Source organism: Mobula hypostoma, chromosome 25, assembly GCF_963921235.1.
Source record: "Mobula hypostoma chromosome 25, sMobHyp1.1, whole genome shotgun sequence".
NCBI lineage: Eukaryota > Metazoa > Chordata > Chondrichthyes > Myliobatiformes > Myliobatidae > Mobula > Mobula hypostoma.
In genome coordinates this window covers 37,904,814-37,922,665 of record NC_086121.1, presented here as the reverse complement: position 1 = coordinate 37,922,665, position 17,852 = coordinate 37,904,814, and the positions used below count along the sequence as shown (strand labels likewise).

Below are 17,852 nucleotides of genomic sequence, written 5' to 3'. Positions count from 1 at the left end.
TTGACCATAAGACCATAAGACAAAGGATCAGAAATCGGCCATTCGGCCCGTCGAGTCTGCTCCACCATTTTATCATGAGCTGATCCATTCTCCCATTTAGTCCCACTCCCCTGCCTTCTCACTGTAACCTTTGATGCCCTGGCTACTCAGATTCCTATCAATCTCTGCCTTAAATACACCCAATGACTTGGCCTCCACTGCCGCCCGTGGCAACAAATTCCATAGATTCACCACCCTCTGGCGAAAAAAGTTTCTTTGCATCTCTGTTCTGAATGGGCGCCCTTCAATCCTTAAGTCATGCCCTCTCGTACTGGACTCCCCCATCATGGGAAACAATTTTGCCACATCCACTCTGTCCATGACATCAGTTGTTCAGAACATCAGTTGTTCATTTCCACAGATGTTACCTGGCCCATAGGGTTCCTCTTGTAATTTGATTTTTGCTTCAGATTCCAGCATCTGCAGATTCCTGTCCATGGTTATCCAAGTTTGCCGACAAATTTTAAAACCTGGCAAGCTGATACAGGCCTTTTCTCGTGTTATGACCGCAGGGCGTTTTAGTGCTAACTGAAAGCTTTTCAAGTGTACTGTGGGAAGAGTGGTACTCAGATGGTGCACCTGGGGGTAGAGGAAGCAAAAGGGCAATAGTGAGCTTTTGTTGGCTGAGTGATCGAAGCAGCCTTTGAAGGTCATCACCACACTCCTTAACCTTTGCCCAGGTAGGCACCTAGGTATTGTTGACAATCTGTTCAACTGTGGATTATCAGATGTTCATCCATCCCAAACATCTCAACAATATGAGAATGCTGGAAAGCAAAGAAGGGTTGGGGAGCCCTGCCGTTCATTTCCCTCCCTGTGCCGGTTTATGGAGTGGAATTGTCCCCTCTGCTGGAAAGATGTTGGCCCATCACTCATCAGGGAACAAGCGTTGGACCACCTGATGTGGATAACTCATTCTCATCCTGCCCTGAAGCAAGGGTAGAGTTTGAATCACACTGAATGACGGTGGCTGCATTATTTCACTGCAGAGAAAACAGATGTGGATGCTCGCTCAAAATACAACTTCTTCCAGCTTGGAGTACGTCATACAAAATGTCAAAACAAAATCCAGTGCAGCATCTCCATTTCCTGGACCCCTTGAGGGAGTACGACTGCATTTAAACTGCTGTTTGCTTAGATCTGTAGACCTACAGAAAGTGGCTGCAATCAATTCTCAAAAAGTCTGCTTTTCGGGATGTGTTTTCATCTTGTAAAAGGCTAGTTAAAGGTTACAGAGCTTTTAAATGTCACACTTTCATGATCTTTTCCTCACCTGTTCAGACATTTCTAATATATTATTTTTGTCAGGTTGGCGTGAGTTATAGTGATAGAACCATGCAGCTTGGGAATAGGCCTTGAGACCCAACCATGCTGAAAAAGATCCCTATCTAAATAGATCCAATAATATTCCTATAAACATTTCCTATCTATGTACCTGTCCAAATGCCTTTTGTGACATTTAACTCCTTTTAACATTTTGCTCTCTTTACTCAAATTATTGAGACAAATCTTGAGTAGAGACAGTGATCAACAGTAAAAGACTCTTCTGTGACAAAGTGAAAACAGATCTCTCCAAAGTGATCTAAATTAATTACAAATATAGAGTACAAAATAACTGATTGCATAAGTATTCACCCCCTTTAATATGACACACCAAATCATCATTGATGCAGCCAATTGGTTTTCAAAGTCACATAATTAGTTAAATGGAAATCACCATGTGCAGTCAAAGTGTTTCAGTTGATTGTAGTGAAAATACACCTGAATCTGGAAGATCCAACTGCTGGGGAGTCAGTTTCCTGGCAAAAACTACACCATGAAGTCATAAGAACACTCCAAACTACTCCGCAAAAACGTTATTGGAAATCGCAAGTCAGGAGATGACTACAAGAAAATTTCCAAGTCACTGAATATCCCTTGGAGTACTGTTTAGTCCATCATCAAGAAATGGAAAGAATATGGCACAGCTGTAAATCTACCTAGAACAGACCGTCCTCAAAAACTGAGTGAGTGTACAAGGAGGGGACTAGGGAAGGAGGCCACCTAGAGACCTATGAGAACCCTCGAGGAGATACAGGCTTCAGCGACTGAGATGGGAGAGACTGTGCAAACAAAAACTGTTGCCTGGGTGGCAAAGAGAACAGTTGAAAAAAGAAACTCACATGAAATCTCAGCTAGAGCTTGCCAGAAGGCACGTGGGAGACTCTGAAGTCAGCTGGGAGAAGGTCCTATGGTCTGATGAAACCAAAACTGAATTTTTTTGGCCATCAGACTAAATGCTATGTTTTGTGTAAGCCAAAAACCGCACATCATCAAAAACACACCATCCCTACTGTTAAACCTGGTGGTGGCTGCATCATGCTGTGGGGATGCTTCACTGCAGCAGGCCCCGGAAGGCTTATGAGGGTAGAGGGTAAAATGAATGCAGCAAAATACGGGGAAATCCTGAAGGAAAACCTGATACAGTCTGCAAGAGAACTGCGACTTGGGAGACGATTTGTTTTTTCAGCAAGACAATGATCCTGAGCATAAAGCCAAAGCTGTATAGGAATGGCTTAAAACAACAAAATTAATGTCCTGGAGTTGCCAAGTCAGAGTCCAGACCTCAATCCAATTTAGGCTGATCTTGAAAAGGGCTGTTCACTGATGATCCTCATACAATCTGACAGAGCTTGAGCAGTTTTGTAAAGAAGTATGGGGAAAAATTTGTAGGGTCCAGATGTGCAAAGCTGATAGAGAACTATCCACACAGACTCAATGTTGTAATTACTGCCAAAGGTGCCTCTACTAAATACTGACTTGAAGGGGGTGAATACTTATGAAATCAATTATTTTGTATTTTATATTTGTGATTAATTTAGATCGTTTTGTTGTGATCTGTTTTTACTTTGACACAGAAGTGCCTTTTTCTGTCAATCAGTGTCAAAAAAAATCAAAATTAACTCCACTGTGATTCAATGTTGTGAACAATAAAACATGAAAACTTCCAAGGGGAGTAAGTACTTTTTATAGACACTGTATATAGCGTGGTTGTATTTTACTGACAGCTCTTCTGTGCCTGCTATCTCGTATGTACTAGGACTAGGCCTGAAGCCGCAGTGTTGCCTGTTTACAGCCGCCAGGAGAGAGGCATCGGAGCTGGTGCACGGCACTGGGGGGATGGCGTGGTGCAGCTTCCAGACTGGAATCGGTGCTGACCCCCAGTGTTCGCTGTATAGAAAGCAAGATCTATTGTGGTTGTCTGCAGATTTCTACAGTGTTGAATGACTCAAGTTTAGACTCTTTTATTACCTTGTACGTGCTAAGTGTGCTTTGAGCTGTGCATGATGGTTGGTACTGTGTTTTGCACATTATCCTTGGTCTTGTTTAGCTGTGGTTGAATAACAATTAAACTTGAATTGAATTGAACTGAATGCTAACCCCTTCCATTCAGAGGGTCTATAAAGAGTGGAGAATGTGGGATGCAAGGGTATTGGATTAGTTTATTGTAGTCACATGCACCGGGAAGCTAAGCTGTGAAAGACTTTCATTTTGCATGCCTCTCAGACAGATCTTGCCATTTATAATTACATCAAGGTAGTAAAAGGAAAGTAGAATACAGAATATAATGGTGCCTGTAGAGAGTAAATGTAATGAGGGTAGACAAGTGTAAGGTCATGGAGAGGTTGATTGGGAGATCAAGAGTTCTCCCTGTATGAGAGGTCTGCTTGAGAGTCTGATTATGTCGGGGGGAGGGGATGTGGCATATTCTAAATACAAAATAGTGTCACTAAATGAGTCCCTTTTCCTTCAATACATCTGCTGCTGTTTTTACAGTGAATTGCAGGTAAATATGAAGAGGTGGAACAATGTTCTATAAAACAAAAGACATTGTGCAGTTGGGAGTCTGTTTAAGTTTGACCATGCTGTGACCATGTTGCAACCACGAGCTGTGCAGAGACTGGAGCTGTAGATATAAAAGCACAACGAGCAGGCATTCAGGAAGAATGGAACAAAAGCTGCAGATAATAGAACTGGCTAGGAAGGAAGGTGGAATGCGGAAACAAAGACTGAGGTAAGGAGAGCATATGGGAACAGTGGGGGGGGGTCTCACTGGGAGGACTGCGGGTAATGAGCAAATGGAATAATGGAGAAGGGGACAGAATAGGAGATAATTTGCAGGGATGTTGGTGGCTGGGTGTGCGCAGGAGGAACCTTGTACTTCAGGAGGAAGAAAGGACCAGAGGGGTAGCCGTGTACCAGGAAATAGAGAATTTACCATTCATACAGTCAGGCTGCAGACTAACAAGGCAGAATATGAGGTGCAGATCCAGGAATCTGAAGCAACAAACAAGATACCGGAGGATCTCGCAGGTCGGGCAGCATCTGTGAAGGGAAATGGACAGCTGACAGGTGGTGCTTGTTGGAAAGAAATCATCTGCTCTCTGCAGTTTGTTGGGTGTTCCTGACACAGAGGACCAGCTGCAGTTGTTTATGTTACACTTCCTGCTCTCCAGCAAGCGAGTAATTGCAACTAAACAGTATTTCAAATCCAAATCACTTCCTTGTAATCAGTTGCTCAGCTCAGATTATCTGCTTGTTCATATTATGTCTGCAACAGTATTGTAGTGCTGATTCAATTAAGCTTGTTGCCTTGACAATTAAAATTTGATTTTTTTGTGTATTATTATTTCTACATTTTTTAAGACCTGGCATAACAAGTTAAACAAATTCAACTTTCTCATAAGTCTTCTGTTAAAATCTGTAGAAATAAGAGTTATTACCAAGCACATTTTATATGCCATAGCTGCGAAATTGCTTTCAAATCACAAAAGAGATCTTGAATCATAACCATTAAACAATATCATAGCATAAAAAATGCAAAGAGATTCATGCAGAACTTTAACCAATTGATTAACTGATAGCTGCAGAGAAAGTGATGATTTGCTCTATTCATTACTGTGTTTGATATGCTCCAGCATAATCCAAGAAACCAACCCACCACCTCACTCAATTCACTGTCACTGTTGGCACCATGTTTTCACCATCCTCTCTCTTTCTCTCTCTCTCTCTCTCCCTGTCTCCTACCAAGACCCCAATTCTTCCCACTCTCTCTTCTATTCTTTCCCTCCATCTTCCACTGATTTTCTCCCCTCCTTTTCCACATTCACTCTCCTACCCTTTGACTTACTCGATCATGCTGTTTCATCTAAACCAATTAATCTTTTCTCCCATCCCTTTATGTCCCCCCTCTTCCCTCTCCCTCCCACCAAATCTGTTCCCCCTCTCTTTTCCATTTCTATTTCTTCTTGCAAGTCGGTCTGAACCCAGAGATCAGGAGTCCAAAGGTAGAAGCATGATTGTTTGATTCCCCTGGCTCAGTTAGTCTGGAGATCAAGGGCCCAATATCTGCGAGTCTGCAAGTCCAGGCCAGGGACTGCACACTAACGTCTATGAGTCCTTATGTTGCTCTGCTGAACATTGTGACATGTTATGTTGATGACAGAATATGTGACAACTCTTGCAGGCTGCACCCAATACATCTTTAGGTGTGCTGGTTGTTAATACAAATAACACATTCACCATATGTTTCAAAGTTCAAAGTGTATTTATTATGAAAGTATGTATACCATATATAACCTTGAGAGTTGTCTCCTATAGACAGCCTCAAAGTAAAGTAACCCATAGAATCCATTAACAAGAACACCCGATGTGCAAAAAGAGTAGATTGTACAAACAATACAATGTAAACAAGTAACACCCAGAACTAAAGTTCATTGTGCAGCTGATCCAGGGCCCCGTTAGTTAGTTGCAGCCACAATCTTACTGCACCTTCAGCAGTCCATCCCACCATAAAGTTGCCAGGTCAGGCAGGTAGTTCAAAAGCGCAACTCTGAATGGGAAATTACAGGCTGTTGATTGCAGAAAATGTGTAATAGAGTAGTTAGTAGATTTGTTTGCTGCCAGTAAGACGTCACTGTATCTCACCAGTGCCATCTTAAATCAGTGTGTTTCGATGTAGAAGAAGAAGAAAGCCCTTAACTCCGAGTGGAGTCTTCGGGACGCCGTCATGACGGCGTTTTTTCTAGCAGGCTTTCTTATTTTTACGGGGCCGAGTTGCTAGCTTGATGCTCAACCCAGCACGGATGGAAAGCATGCAAGGGAGCCTGCTGGATTTGAACTCGGGAGCCTTTGCTCTGAAGTGCGGCGCTGATGCCACTATGCCACCAGCTGGCTGTTTCTTGTGACTTGTACTTGTGATAAATAAATCTGAATATGAAACTGAATGCCTTCTGATCTTCATTCACTCTCTGTGATCGCTTCCTCACTCTCTCACCACTATTCCTGACCCACTTCTACATTCACTCTCCTCATCCTCTTTCTACCTGTTCTCCCTCTTTTTTTCTCTCTCTCTCCCATCTATTTCCCCTTTTTCTCTCAGTCCTTCCCTTTTGTACTCTCTCTTGTCTTGCACACACACACGTGCACATGCGCACACACACGTGTGCACGCACACACATACACACACACACATGCACACACACCTCACAAAGACTCAATAATGAACCCAACAAAGTTAACTGACATGGAGACAGAATTTGTATCAGACATTTTCTGTCACCAAGCTCCCACTCATTTCCAAACATCTGTTATCCCACCTCTATCTCTTCCTACTCCCCTCGCTTACACTCACTCACAAACCCCTTTACCTCAACCTCTTACACACCTATTTCTCTCAGTGAAAGATGTTCTGTTATCTCCCTCTACATATCCTGCCTGGAATGCTGAGATTACCACCATTGTAGTTTATGACATATTTCCAGTTCCTGTGATGTTTTGTATCTCAGAATTATAGAATTATTTATTTTTCTCTCGTTTTCTTTCATCTTTCATTTCCACTCTTCAACTGTTGAGTTCAGTCTGTTTCCCTCCTCAGAGATGATGCCTAATCTGCAGATTATTTTCAGCGTTGTTTAGAAAAAGGTTAGCAACCTCCGTAGTGCTTTGCATGTCAGAGTTCTGACATAATTGATGCTACACTGGATTATAAAACCCAGCCACACTTTAGGTTTGATCTCTATATGATAATTTGAGACAGAATTGTTTTTCATAATCCTAAACAAGGGAGAGGACAAATGGACAAGTTGCCTAAGACAGTAAGGCTGCAGGTAAAGGTCTAAAGCTTGCAAGTAGAATGTTTAGAGGGGATCTGAGGAGATTTTTTTTTTAGAATCTCGAATACTCTGCCTGAAGAGTTAGAACATAAAACAAAGAACATGGAACATCACAGCTCAGAAACAGGCCCTTTGGCCCACAAGGTTGTGCTGAGCTAATTAAACATCAAGCACCTAACTAAACTCGATATCTGTCAATTCTCTGTACATTCATGTGCCTACCTTTAATGAGTCAAAGATTCAAATTCATTTATTACACTGGACAACAAAGTTTTTCAAAAGTGTTGCTTCCTCAGAATTTTCTTTTGTTTATGATAGACTGCTTGAAGATGAACACAAATATAATTTCAGACTACTTGTATCACGTAGGAATTTGGAGAAACAACAAATGAACTTTTATTGAATGAAATGTGTTTAATTGCATAATGGGGCTGATGATTTGCAATAGTTCGACTAAGTTAAAAGTATTTTGTTAATGATTTTCATTTGTACTCAGTGTCTGAGGCTTCTTGCTTAAGTGTCCAACAAAAATTCGCCAGCATTGATGGATTCCAGTTGCCCTGGTATCTTTTCTCCATGACCGCAATATCCTGGTGAAACCTTTCACCATGCTCATCACTAACAGCACCGAGATTTGCAGGGAAGAAGTCTAAATTGGAATGCAGAAAATGAATCTTTAGTGAATCATTTTATGATTTTATATACTTGATGTTTTCAATCAGCTGCATGTAGTTTGGTGCTCTGTAGATGCCGAGAAAAATTTCAACAACTTCCTTGAATGCCTTTCATGTGATTTTCTCTGGTCCCACAAGAAATTCTTCAAATTGCCTGTCATTGATGACCTGTTTGATTTGTGGACCAACAAAAATGCTTTAGTTAATCTTGGCATCAGTTATTCTGGGAAGCATCTGTCTCAAATATCAAAATCCTTCATAGAAATTCTTGTGCCTGGTGATAGCAAATTCCATCTTTACAGTCCTGAACCCAATAATTATTACTAAAACCTGTCCTGCCATGCAGCAGTCGCGCCACCTAAGCGTGACCAAGCATGCCTGGGCAAGATAGGAAACTTTATAGCTTACATTATAGGCAACATTTTAATTGACTTGAATTATGAATTGAAATAATAAACATAAGTTTTTTTTTAAACGGTGCATGATAGGGAAATTTCATGGTGATTTTCATGATCAGTAGCCCAAAATTCATCAGATACACCTAAAGGTATTCAGGAAGCAAAATCTTGGTTGTCCAGTGTGTCTGCAGTATACAACTCTGAGATTCATCTCCCACAGAAAGGCATGAAACAATGAAACACCATGGAACCAGTTCAAAGAAAACATTAAACATACAGTGTGCCAAAAAATGAGTGAAAAACGCATTGAAATGGTTTAATTTAGTTCAGTTCCATTTAGTGCTGTCGTTCATTGACTTCAGGCCACAGAGCTATTCCGCCCTGATCAAAATTGCACAAAATAGCAACAAAAAAGTAACCAGAAACCAGAAACATGTTTTAGCATGAACCTCAGAGTCCAATCCACAAGCCGTGTCAACTACACCTTGTCCATGACCCAAGACTCCAGCACCACTCTCCGGGAGCAGCAAGTGAGAGGGAGAGAGAGAGATTGGTCAAATGCAGGCAGACGACACTGAACACCCACTCACCTTCCACTCTCATCCTCATTGATTTCAGTCTTCCTCGATGCTTTAATCAGTGGATTGGTGAGAAATGGAGTCGATCATGGGCTCGTGCCTCATCTCCAGGCCTTTTGGGCTCCAGGCCACCCTCTTCACTTGAAATCTCAACAAACTCCCTCGGAGACAGAAAAGTTCCAGATCACTCAATCAGCTCGAAAATGCACCATCAAAATGTAGATTACAGGTAATATAAATGTAAATACCTGAGAGTTTCTTTAACACCTGTATCATATTTACCTCCTCCACTACCCTAGTCAGCAGATTCCAGATACCCACCGCTCTTTGCAGAAAAAGGCTTGGCCATACGCATCCTTTGAACTTACTCCCTCTCACCTTCAATTGTATGCCCTCTAGTTTTAGATATTCCAACCTAGGGAGAAAGATTCCAGCTCTCTATCCTTAAAAGTCGCTGGTGAACGCAGCAGGCCAGGCAGCATCTCTAGGAAGAGGTACAGTGGACGTTTCGGGCCGTGACTCTTCGTCAGGACTAACTGAAAGAAGAGCTAGTAAGAGATTTGAAAGTGGGAGGGGGAGATCTAAAATGTTCCAAAAAGATGAAGCCACACTCATGTTGGAGGAACAACACCTTATATTCCATCTGGGTAGCCTCCAACCTGATGGTATGAACATTGACTTCTCTAACTTCCGTTAATGCCCCACCTCCCCCTTGTACCCCATCTGTTATTTATTTATTTATTTGTTTGTATGTTTGTTTATTTATTTATTTATTATATTCTTTTTTTTCTCTCTCTCCTTTTTCTCACTCTGTCCCTCTCACTATACTCCTTGCCCATCCTCTGGGCTTCCCCCCTCCCCCTTTATTTTTCCCTAGGCCTCCTGTCCCATGATCCTCTCATATCCCTTTTGCCAATCAACTCTCCAACTCTTGGCTCCATCCTTCCCCCTCCTGTCTTCTCCTATCATTTTGGATCTCCCCCTCCCCCTCCCACTTTCAAATCTCTTACTAGCTCTTCTTTCAGTTAGTCCAGACGAAGAGTCTCGGCCCGAAACGTCGACTGTACCTCTTTCTAGAGATGCTGCCTGGCCTGCTGCATTCACCAGCAACTTTGATGTGTTTTGCTTGAAATTCCAGCATCTGCAGATTTCCTTGTGTTTGAGCTCTCTATCCTTGTTTCTCCTCTTGTTTTAAACCTCTATCGGGTCTCTCCTTAGCCTCTGCCACTTCTGAGAAAAACATCCAAAGTTTATCCAACCTCTCCTCATAGTGCATGCCCTCTAATGCAGGCAGCATCCTGGTAACGTCCCCTCTAAAGCTTTAATTTCCTTGCTGTAATGGAGTGACCCAAAGTGAATGCATTTTACTCTGAATGTAGCCTCAACAGAGTTTAATAGGTTTATAAATGGAGGCATGTAGAGACTTTGAAGGCAGAGGGACTGGTTTCGTTAGTTATTTAATTACTAGTTTAGTTAGTTTGAAGCAACCTTGTGGGCTGAAGGGCCTGTTTCTGTGCCGTGCTGTATTATGCTCTACCTCTTTAGGGTATCTAAGACCGTGAAGCATTTGAGAAGCATCTAGATAAATACCTGAGCTTCCAAAGCATAGAAAGCTATAGAAATAACACATTTAAATAGGATTAGTGTAAGTCGGAACACTGAGTTACAGGGTGAGCCAAATAGCCTGTGTCTGAATCAGAAACAGAATCAGGTTTAATATCACCGGCATATGTTGTGAAATTTGTTGACATTGCAGCAGTACTGAAATGCAATACATAATAACAGAGAGGAAAAGAAACTTGTGAATTACAGTAAGTATATATATTAAGTAGTTAAATTAAATAAGTCATGCAAAAAATAGGAAAGTAATAAAAAAGTGGTGAGGTATGTTCATGGGTTCAATATCTGTGCTTTAAGACTGTGATTCCCTGTATGCCTTCAGTGAGCAAGTGGAGTAAATGTGATGCTGGCATAGTCAAATTGTCTATCAGCGCCCATTGTCTATGCTTGTATATGATGACTGGCCCTTGAGGAAGACTATAATCTTCAGGTTATAAGGAGAATCTATACTCAGTGCAGGCAAAATGCAGAAAGAATTAAGCAAAAAGGGAAAATGAATACTGAAAAACAATTATTCAATTCACTCTAAATTTTACTGTTGGGTATAAAATATAATTGGAGACTTAGCACAGCATTTATTATTTCACTGCTGTAGTGTGTTCCACAAGCAACATCAGGAAATCATATTTTAAATTTAATTACATATTTAGAAGTGATGAAAACCATTTCCATTTATAGTGTGCATGTCTCCAACAACACAAAGGAAATTTTCACAATGGAATTTTTATCATTAAGTCTTCCTTTAATAGACTGAAATTGTTTGTGGGTTGGAGACTTGATAGGTGTCTGAAAACAAAAAAAAAATAGATTAGATTTCATTCAAAATTTAAAACGTCTTATCCAGAGGCAGAAAACTGCAGAGATTCTATACTACTAGGTTCCTCCACTCAATAATTGTTGAGCATTGTCAGTGAATGGTTAACCTCAGATGGAGTGTAATTGTTGGCTTTGATGGGTTCTGATGTTTAATGACGCTTTGATCTGTGCGTCATTGGCTGGGGGTGTGCTGGGTTATAAAAGGGTTGGAGATCAGCAAAGCCTAACAGAGACTCCCAGGTCGAGGAACATTGAGAAGATCTCGACCAAAATCGACTTCCAAGAGTCAGCATGCAGCTTCTGGGGATGGCAAGCCTCCTGTCCGTACTGCTCATGCTGTCAAGTATAAAGGCAGCAGCACCTCTGGAAGACAGGCTGGGTCTCCGGTCAAGTCAGGTGAGTGAGACCTTAAAAGCCACTTGAGGAGTGTTACTGAAAAAGAATGAACATTGGTGAAGAAACAGGGAAATGAGGAGCGAGAGCCAGTCTGTGTGAGAAGGAGGTTAAAGAACAACACAGGCAGCTTTTAGAACGGGGAGATGCGGAGAAAGAAATGAAATAAATGAGAAGGGAGAGCAGACAAAAGGAAAAAGAAATAAATGGAGTGGCTGACGCTATCACAGCTTTTGTGATATTATATTACTTTAAGTTAAGAGGAAAATGTATACCAAGAAAGTTTGAAGCTGGAGAGTCACGCAAATTGAGAGTTATATACTCTGTTAATTAGAGATTGTGGGTTCAAGTGAACAAGGGAGATTTACAGGCAGCTAGAGGAAAGTTGAAATCAGTGAGAGACTGATTTGTTCAAAGAAAGAGAGTGAACAGAAACAGCTGATCAAAAGGAAACAATAACGAAAATGGAAGAAGCAGAAAGGGGGGCCTATATTGAAAAAAAGGTGAAAAAGTAAGTGATCCTGAGAGAAAGAGAGGAAACAAATACAGAGAAAAAGACAGAGACAGAGACAGACAAACAGAGAGAGAGAGGGGGGGGGGAGGGAGAGGGAGAGAGAAGCAGCAAGAAAGACAGAAAGGCAGAAAGAGAGAAGAGACAAAGAGAGAGGTGATGGGGAGACAGAGACAAAGAGGGGGGTAAGGACAAAGAGAGGGAAAGCAGAGGGTGTGAGTGCAAGAAATATTCATCAGTCCAGAGTGGCTAAAGAAAATCAGTCAGAGAATGGTAAATAAGTGAAAAACAGTGAACTAAGAATCAGAAGACAGATACAAAATGAGAAGGTTAAAGTTCTTGAAAAGAACTTTTCTTGCTTGTTTTGCATATAGGGAAGGGGGACGGGGGTTGCAACTTGAAAGATGCAAAGCTTCGTGGTAAATAGGTGAGTTAAGTGACATTTACAAGGAGGACAGGTGAAGAATATATAAAAAGAAATACAATGCAACGATCAGAAACAACTTTGACATAGTGTGTTCTTAGCTCCCTGGGGAACAACATTCTACAAAGGTTGCTGCTTGTTAGTAATGGGTCACTTCAGTCAGTGTTAATGTCATATCAGCCTTATTCACTTGTATTATTTATGTCAGTAACATCCTTTCATTGTTCCATTCGCAATGCCACGCAGCGGGAAATGATTTCCAGATTATCAATTACTGCATTGTTCAAGTACTTCATCCACTTGTAACTAATACTCCTTTCCTCTGACTTTGAGCAGTTGATGTTGTGGCAGTCTGAATGTAAGAGTTTTAATAACAGACTCGATTTTACTGTATGCTTTCATTCTTAATTTCTCCTTTGGTCTTATATAATTTCCAGCAGGTCCTCCTGAGCAGTTAAATGGGACTCTAGTAGTTAAAAGTGATTGAAAAAGGGTGGGAAATCTCATGACTTGCTGAGTTGAAAGGACGTAGTTTTTGGAAAGGGCAATGCTTTACACTGGTTATGGATACATTTAGAGGCAATACTAGTGACATATTAGCTACTAAATCCATCTTAAATACGACCCACTGACAGTTTCTGATTCCATTCATAAGAAATTAGGAGATACTGTAACTGCATAATCTAAGCAGGAGGTGAATCCCAGTTGCTCTCCTCTCTAGCAGCGCAATCCTCACCCCCAGATATGACAAATAAAGCACTTAGATCACATCAGGCTGATTTTTGTGAAACTTTGCAGTCCCCGAAACATTGAGCAGAACCTTCGGTCATCATGTCTGTGGTAGATCATAATTGCCAGAACCCCCAGGTTTAGGTCCCTCTCTTCTCTTAATAGTCAAAATACACACCTGTACCTGTGTGAACATTTCCACTGACCCTTCTGCAAACTCATCACCTGCAGCTTAAGTCCCCAGTAAGTGTCAGATTGGAAGCAATCCCTGAAGTAACCTTTTGAGCCTTTGGTTTTATAGTAATTATTAAAGATAGACACATATGCACAGTCCATTTAAAACAAGCTTGCCCAGATAGCCATTACCTCTGTATAATTTCGGTGTGTATATGGTAAAGATCCTATTATGACATTTCTTTCAGTTCAGATAGACACTAGCTGTTCAATAAGTAAAAACACAATTTGATCCTTCTTTGTATGTAAATAAGTGTCTAAATTCTGCATTTTATTCAGATTCCCAGGGAGACAGAAACAGTGGAGGAAGGAGAAATTCGAGGATATTGAAGGGAGGTGTGAGGGGTGAAGTTGTTACATAGGATTTGTTGGAAGAACCACCTCACCCTCTAACTGGCTGAGAATCAAATCCTTTACTAGTAGGAAATATTGCATTTTTTAGGATATATTTATATTTCACGAAAATACAACAAAAGCAGCAAGAAAATTATTTTACAGCACTGAAGAAAGTAAGGACCATAAATTTTGAAGGATTGAGTGTGCTTAGAATTTAAAAGACTATTTTCTACCTATTTCCATTATATATCCAGATGCAGAAAGGATAAAATAAGTAATTGGTCTTATATTCCATTGAACTGAGAATTGGATGCTTTGAAATCTTTGGCCCCTTTGTTCCTCACTTCGCAGTAATAAACACATCGGTAAAACGTAAATGTCCAAGTTCCTTCAGCTTCCTTCCAAGTCATTGCTTTTCATTCCTTTCCTTTCTTAAAGATAATTCACACCAAGGTGTGGGTGCCTCCCGTCAGCTCACCAAATATTATCCTGAATGGTAGTTGTTATAAATAATACTACTTTAGGATCAAGAGTGAGGGCTGTGTAAGCTACAAGAGTGACGCACCAGTTAGTGATACTGCCCCACACCCCTTGGGACCTGGATTCAATCCTGACCTCAGGTCCTATCTGTGAGAAGTTTGCACACTCTCTCTGTAACCGTAGGGTTTTCTCAGGTGCTCCAGCTTTCTTCCATTTTCCAAAGATGTGATGGTAGGTTAGTAGTCCCACTGCTAACAACCACTTAGTATTGTTTAACACCAACAAGAACCAAACAATAATTGATTTGGCATAAATCAGAGGGACATGCCTGCAGGAGTAAGGGAAACATGAGGGAGATCAGAATGAATGGAGTTGTTCTACAGGGAGCTACCATGGAACCGATGGGTTGAATGGCTTCCTTCTGTATTGTGAGGAGAACAGTTAGGACCTATCTGCACGCAGGGTGCTAGGAGTCCGGGGTTGCTGTCCACAAATGACCAGCAGTGCTCAAGCACCAGATAAACTTAGACCAGAGATTGTAAATCTTTGCAAAACAGATGCATTTAAGGATATGGTTATATCGTTATGTAGTATGAAGTTACAGATTTTTTTTTTTTGCTTTTTCTGCGGTTATTTAAGGAATCAAACAATAGGAAAATGTGACACTGATGTTACAGACACAAGGGACTAAAAGGCCTTTGTCTGCTTCTACTCCTGCTGTTCTTGGATTGGTTGTAAGGTTATTGAATGGGAGGACAAACCAGGGAGGTCCGGTAACTCCCTCCTGTTAGTCTCTTCCTATTTCCAGCAGATATTCATTTTCCAATAAGGAGATACCTTCATCTGTTAGCTTGAAGGACCACCTCTCAATTGCGGCATGGTCTAAAAAACCCAGAAACTCTAGTTGGGATCTTTCTGGATTTGTCTGGATCTGAACCACACATGGGTTGGACTGTAGTACACTGAGTGAGTTGTATGATTTCATTTATGAGTGACCTCCTTGGAAGGAATGTGCTGCTCCACATTATGGGCATTTAAAAATAACCTGCAATTGTTAATTCCATTGAATAGTTAATATTGTTAACATAGGTGCCTCAAGTAAGCAGCCAAGGAGAACCAGTCAAGTTATTAGTCAAATGAAAAAATACCAGAGGGCAACAGATGACAACACACATACTGTGTCGCACATTAGCCTCAAAGGAACCAGAGAGTGAAATCCCTACCACACACCATGCATCCTATAAAAATGCATTTACACATGGGAAAGAGAAGGCTATGTTTATTCTCAATGTAAATGACTTTTCTTAGAAGATAGTGGCTGTTCACCCATAATGTCCTTAGATCAGCATTACAGAGCCCTTTCTGCTGTTTGTATCTAAATCCCTTCATTGCATCCTTGCTGTGTAGTCATGATCACGGCTCCTGTAGCGAAATATTTTACTTGTATCTCTTTATGGTTTAAAAAGCACACCATGTGTTTTATACCCCATGAAAACTTTTGGTGCAAGCTCCCATTTACAAAAAAATGAACAGCTATTTAATATTTATTCCAGAATTTAGAGCATAGGATAGGAACATTCAGCCTTTATTCCATGAAAGGATGAACTAATTCATCACATTTCCATGCTCTTCGAAGCAAGTCCAGGTCAGATTCCCGGGCCAAAATATCCTGCTCCCTCTCACTGATTGTGCTCATCCACGAAGAATAACAAGATGCCAGATGAGTTAGCTTCACAGTGTTGGAAGAACTAATAAGTTCTATCACATAGGAATGAGGTGGGAGGAATAGGGAAAGAGAAGAAAGGGGATCAGAATTAAAACGTAATTCTTTTTATGTTTGATCCACTATTTTTGTACCACCTTGTCTTCAAATTATAATGCCATGGCTTCATTCTAGAAGTCTGAGAGTCTAATCAAGGGTTCATTGTAATGTGGTGCTAAGAAGGCATTATATGGTATTATATTTAATGAGACGTTATACTTGGTCTGATGGCTCATAAAGAATACCATTCTATTTCTCACAGAAAGATAGTGTTTTCCCTGAGCTGTTGTTTAGTTCTGAAGGGAGACGACTATCTTTGTGGGAGCTTGCAAACTGCAAAATGGTTCTTCTATTTCTACAACAGTAACTGCTCCGTGCAAACACTCAGAATTATTGAGTAACACAGCACAGAAACAGGCCCTTCAGCCCAACTCCTCCATGCCAGCCAAGGTTCCCATTTAAGCTAGTCCTACTTGCTTGTGTTTGGCACATGTAGCCTTCAAAGCGTTTCCGATCCCTGTACCTATCCAAATGCCTTTTATATGCTCTCACAGATTGTGAAGTATTCTGAGATAACATGAGACTGTTATCCAGACAAGTTTTGAATGGCCAAGGTTATCCATCTAAATGCAAGCACATGTGATTAGTGCAGATATGTACAAAGGGCAACATGGATACAGTGGGCCGAATGGCCTGTTTAAACGCTTATATAACCCTACAACTCCAAGAGATCATATATACATACACAGACTTTCTTGAGATGAGGTATTAGATTGGGGAAATATTTTAAGCAGATGGTTCTTTGCTCAGGACATCCTCGTCTTATCTGGGCAAAATCATATAATGCACAGAGAGCTGACTTCTGTTCCCAGCAAATTAATATTTCGCCTTTGTCCTCAGGAGATGAACAAAGAGGGGAAAGAGGTTATTTTGAAGCTCTTATCGGGGCTGCTTGATTCCAGCAGCAATCAGATGGGAATTGAGAGCACCTTCCCGAAACCAGAAGAACTGGCCGAGATGAAGCTGGAGGAGACGTCCCGCTTCGGTCATTTGCCCCAGCGAGATCGCAAGGGCTGCAAAAACTTCTTCTGGAAGACCTTCACCTCCTGTTGACGTCGCACACAGCAATCGCCGGCAAACTCTCCTCAAAGGAACTGACTTAGCACTGTACATACGATGTCGCTTTATATTTTGTCCGTCTGTGGGGTAAAATTTCCTTATTTTGCACCAAAAAAAACATAAGAGCATGATTGTGTAATATTGTTGTAGCTTTCTTTTTTCAATAATGCATTAGTATTCATCTTGTTGGAGAAATAAAGTGAATCTAAGCTGATCAAACTGGCCCAGTTGTTTTAATGACTCAAACTTTCAAAGAAAAGTGAAGTTCTGGCGAATCGGTGTCCTGGGAGTGGGGTTGCGGATACACGGACTCAGGGTGAGGGGGGAATGAGAAGGCCAAAACAGAGGATAGGACAGAGGATAGTGAAGAAACAAGGGAAAGCGAAAATGGTTTAATAACGGGAACGATTAAATATAGAAAGACAACTCTTGTAAGAACGAACGAGCAATACATGTCCAGAAATGAAGAGACCTTACAGTCAGAAGCGCTGACTTCCAGATAATCTGAGTTTATCTGGATTATACTCATTTTGCGACGATGATCCACTTGGATTCCTTCTGATTAAAGGTATCCGTGATTCAATG

General features: G+C 41.1%; 1 protein-coding gene across 1 annotated transcript; it reads left to right on the top strand.

The window, feature by feature from the left end:
- Positions 1-11,494: 11,494 nt before the first annotated feature.
- Positions 11,495-17,481, top strand: LOC134337741 (somatostatin-2-like). Its single transcript, XM_063032959.1, has 2 exons — positions 11,495-11,675; positions 17,049-17,481. Exons 1-2 carry the CDS (start codon positions 11,571-11,573, stop codon positions 17,259-17,261), a joined length of 318 nt encoding a protein of 105 aa, XP_062889029.1. The 5' UTR covers positions 11,495-11,570; the 3' UTR covers positions 17,262-17,481.
- The last annotated feature ends 371 nt before the right edge of the window (positions 17,482-17,852 follow it).

Bases quoted from the DNA above. Each gene is read 5' to 3' on its own strand.
- LOC134337741 (XM_063032959.1), top strand. From the start codon at position 11,571: ATGCAGCTTCTGGGGATGGCAAGCCTCCTGTCCGTACTGCTCATGCTG. The intron at 11,676-17,048 runs GTGAGTGAGACC...CTTTGTCCTCAG, and splicing joins TGGGTCTCCGGTCAAGTCAG to GAGATGAACAAAGAGGGGAA.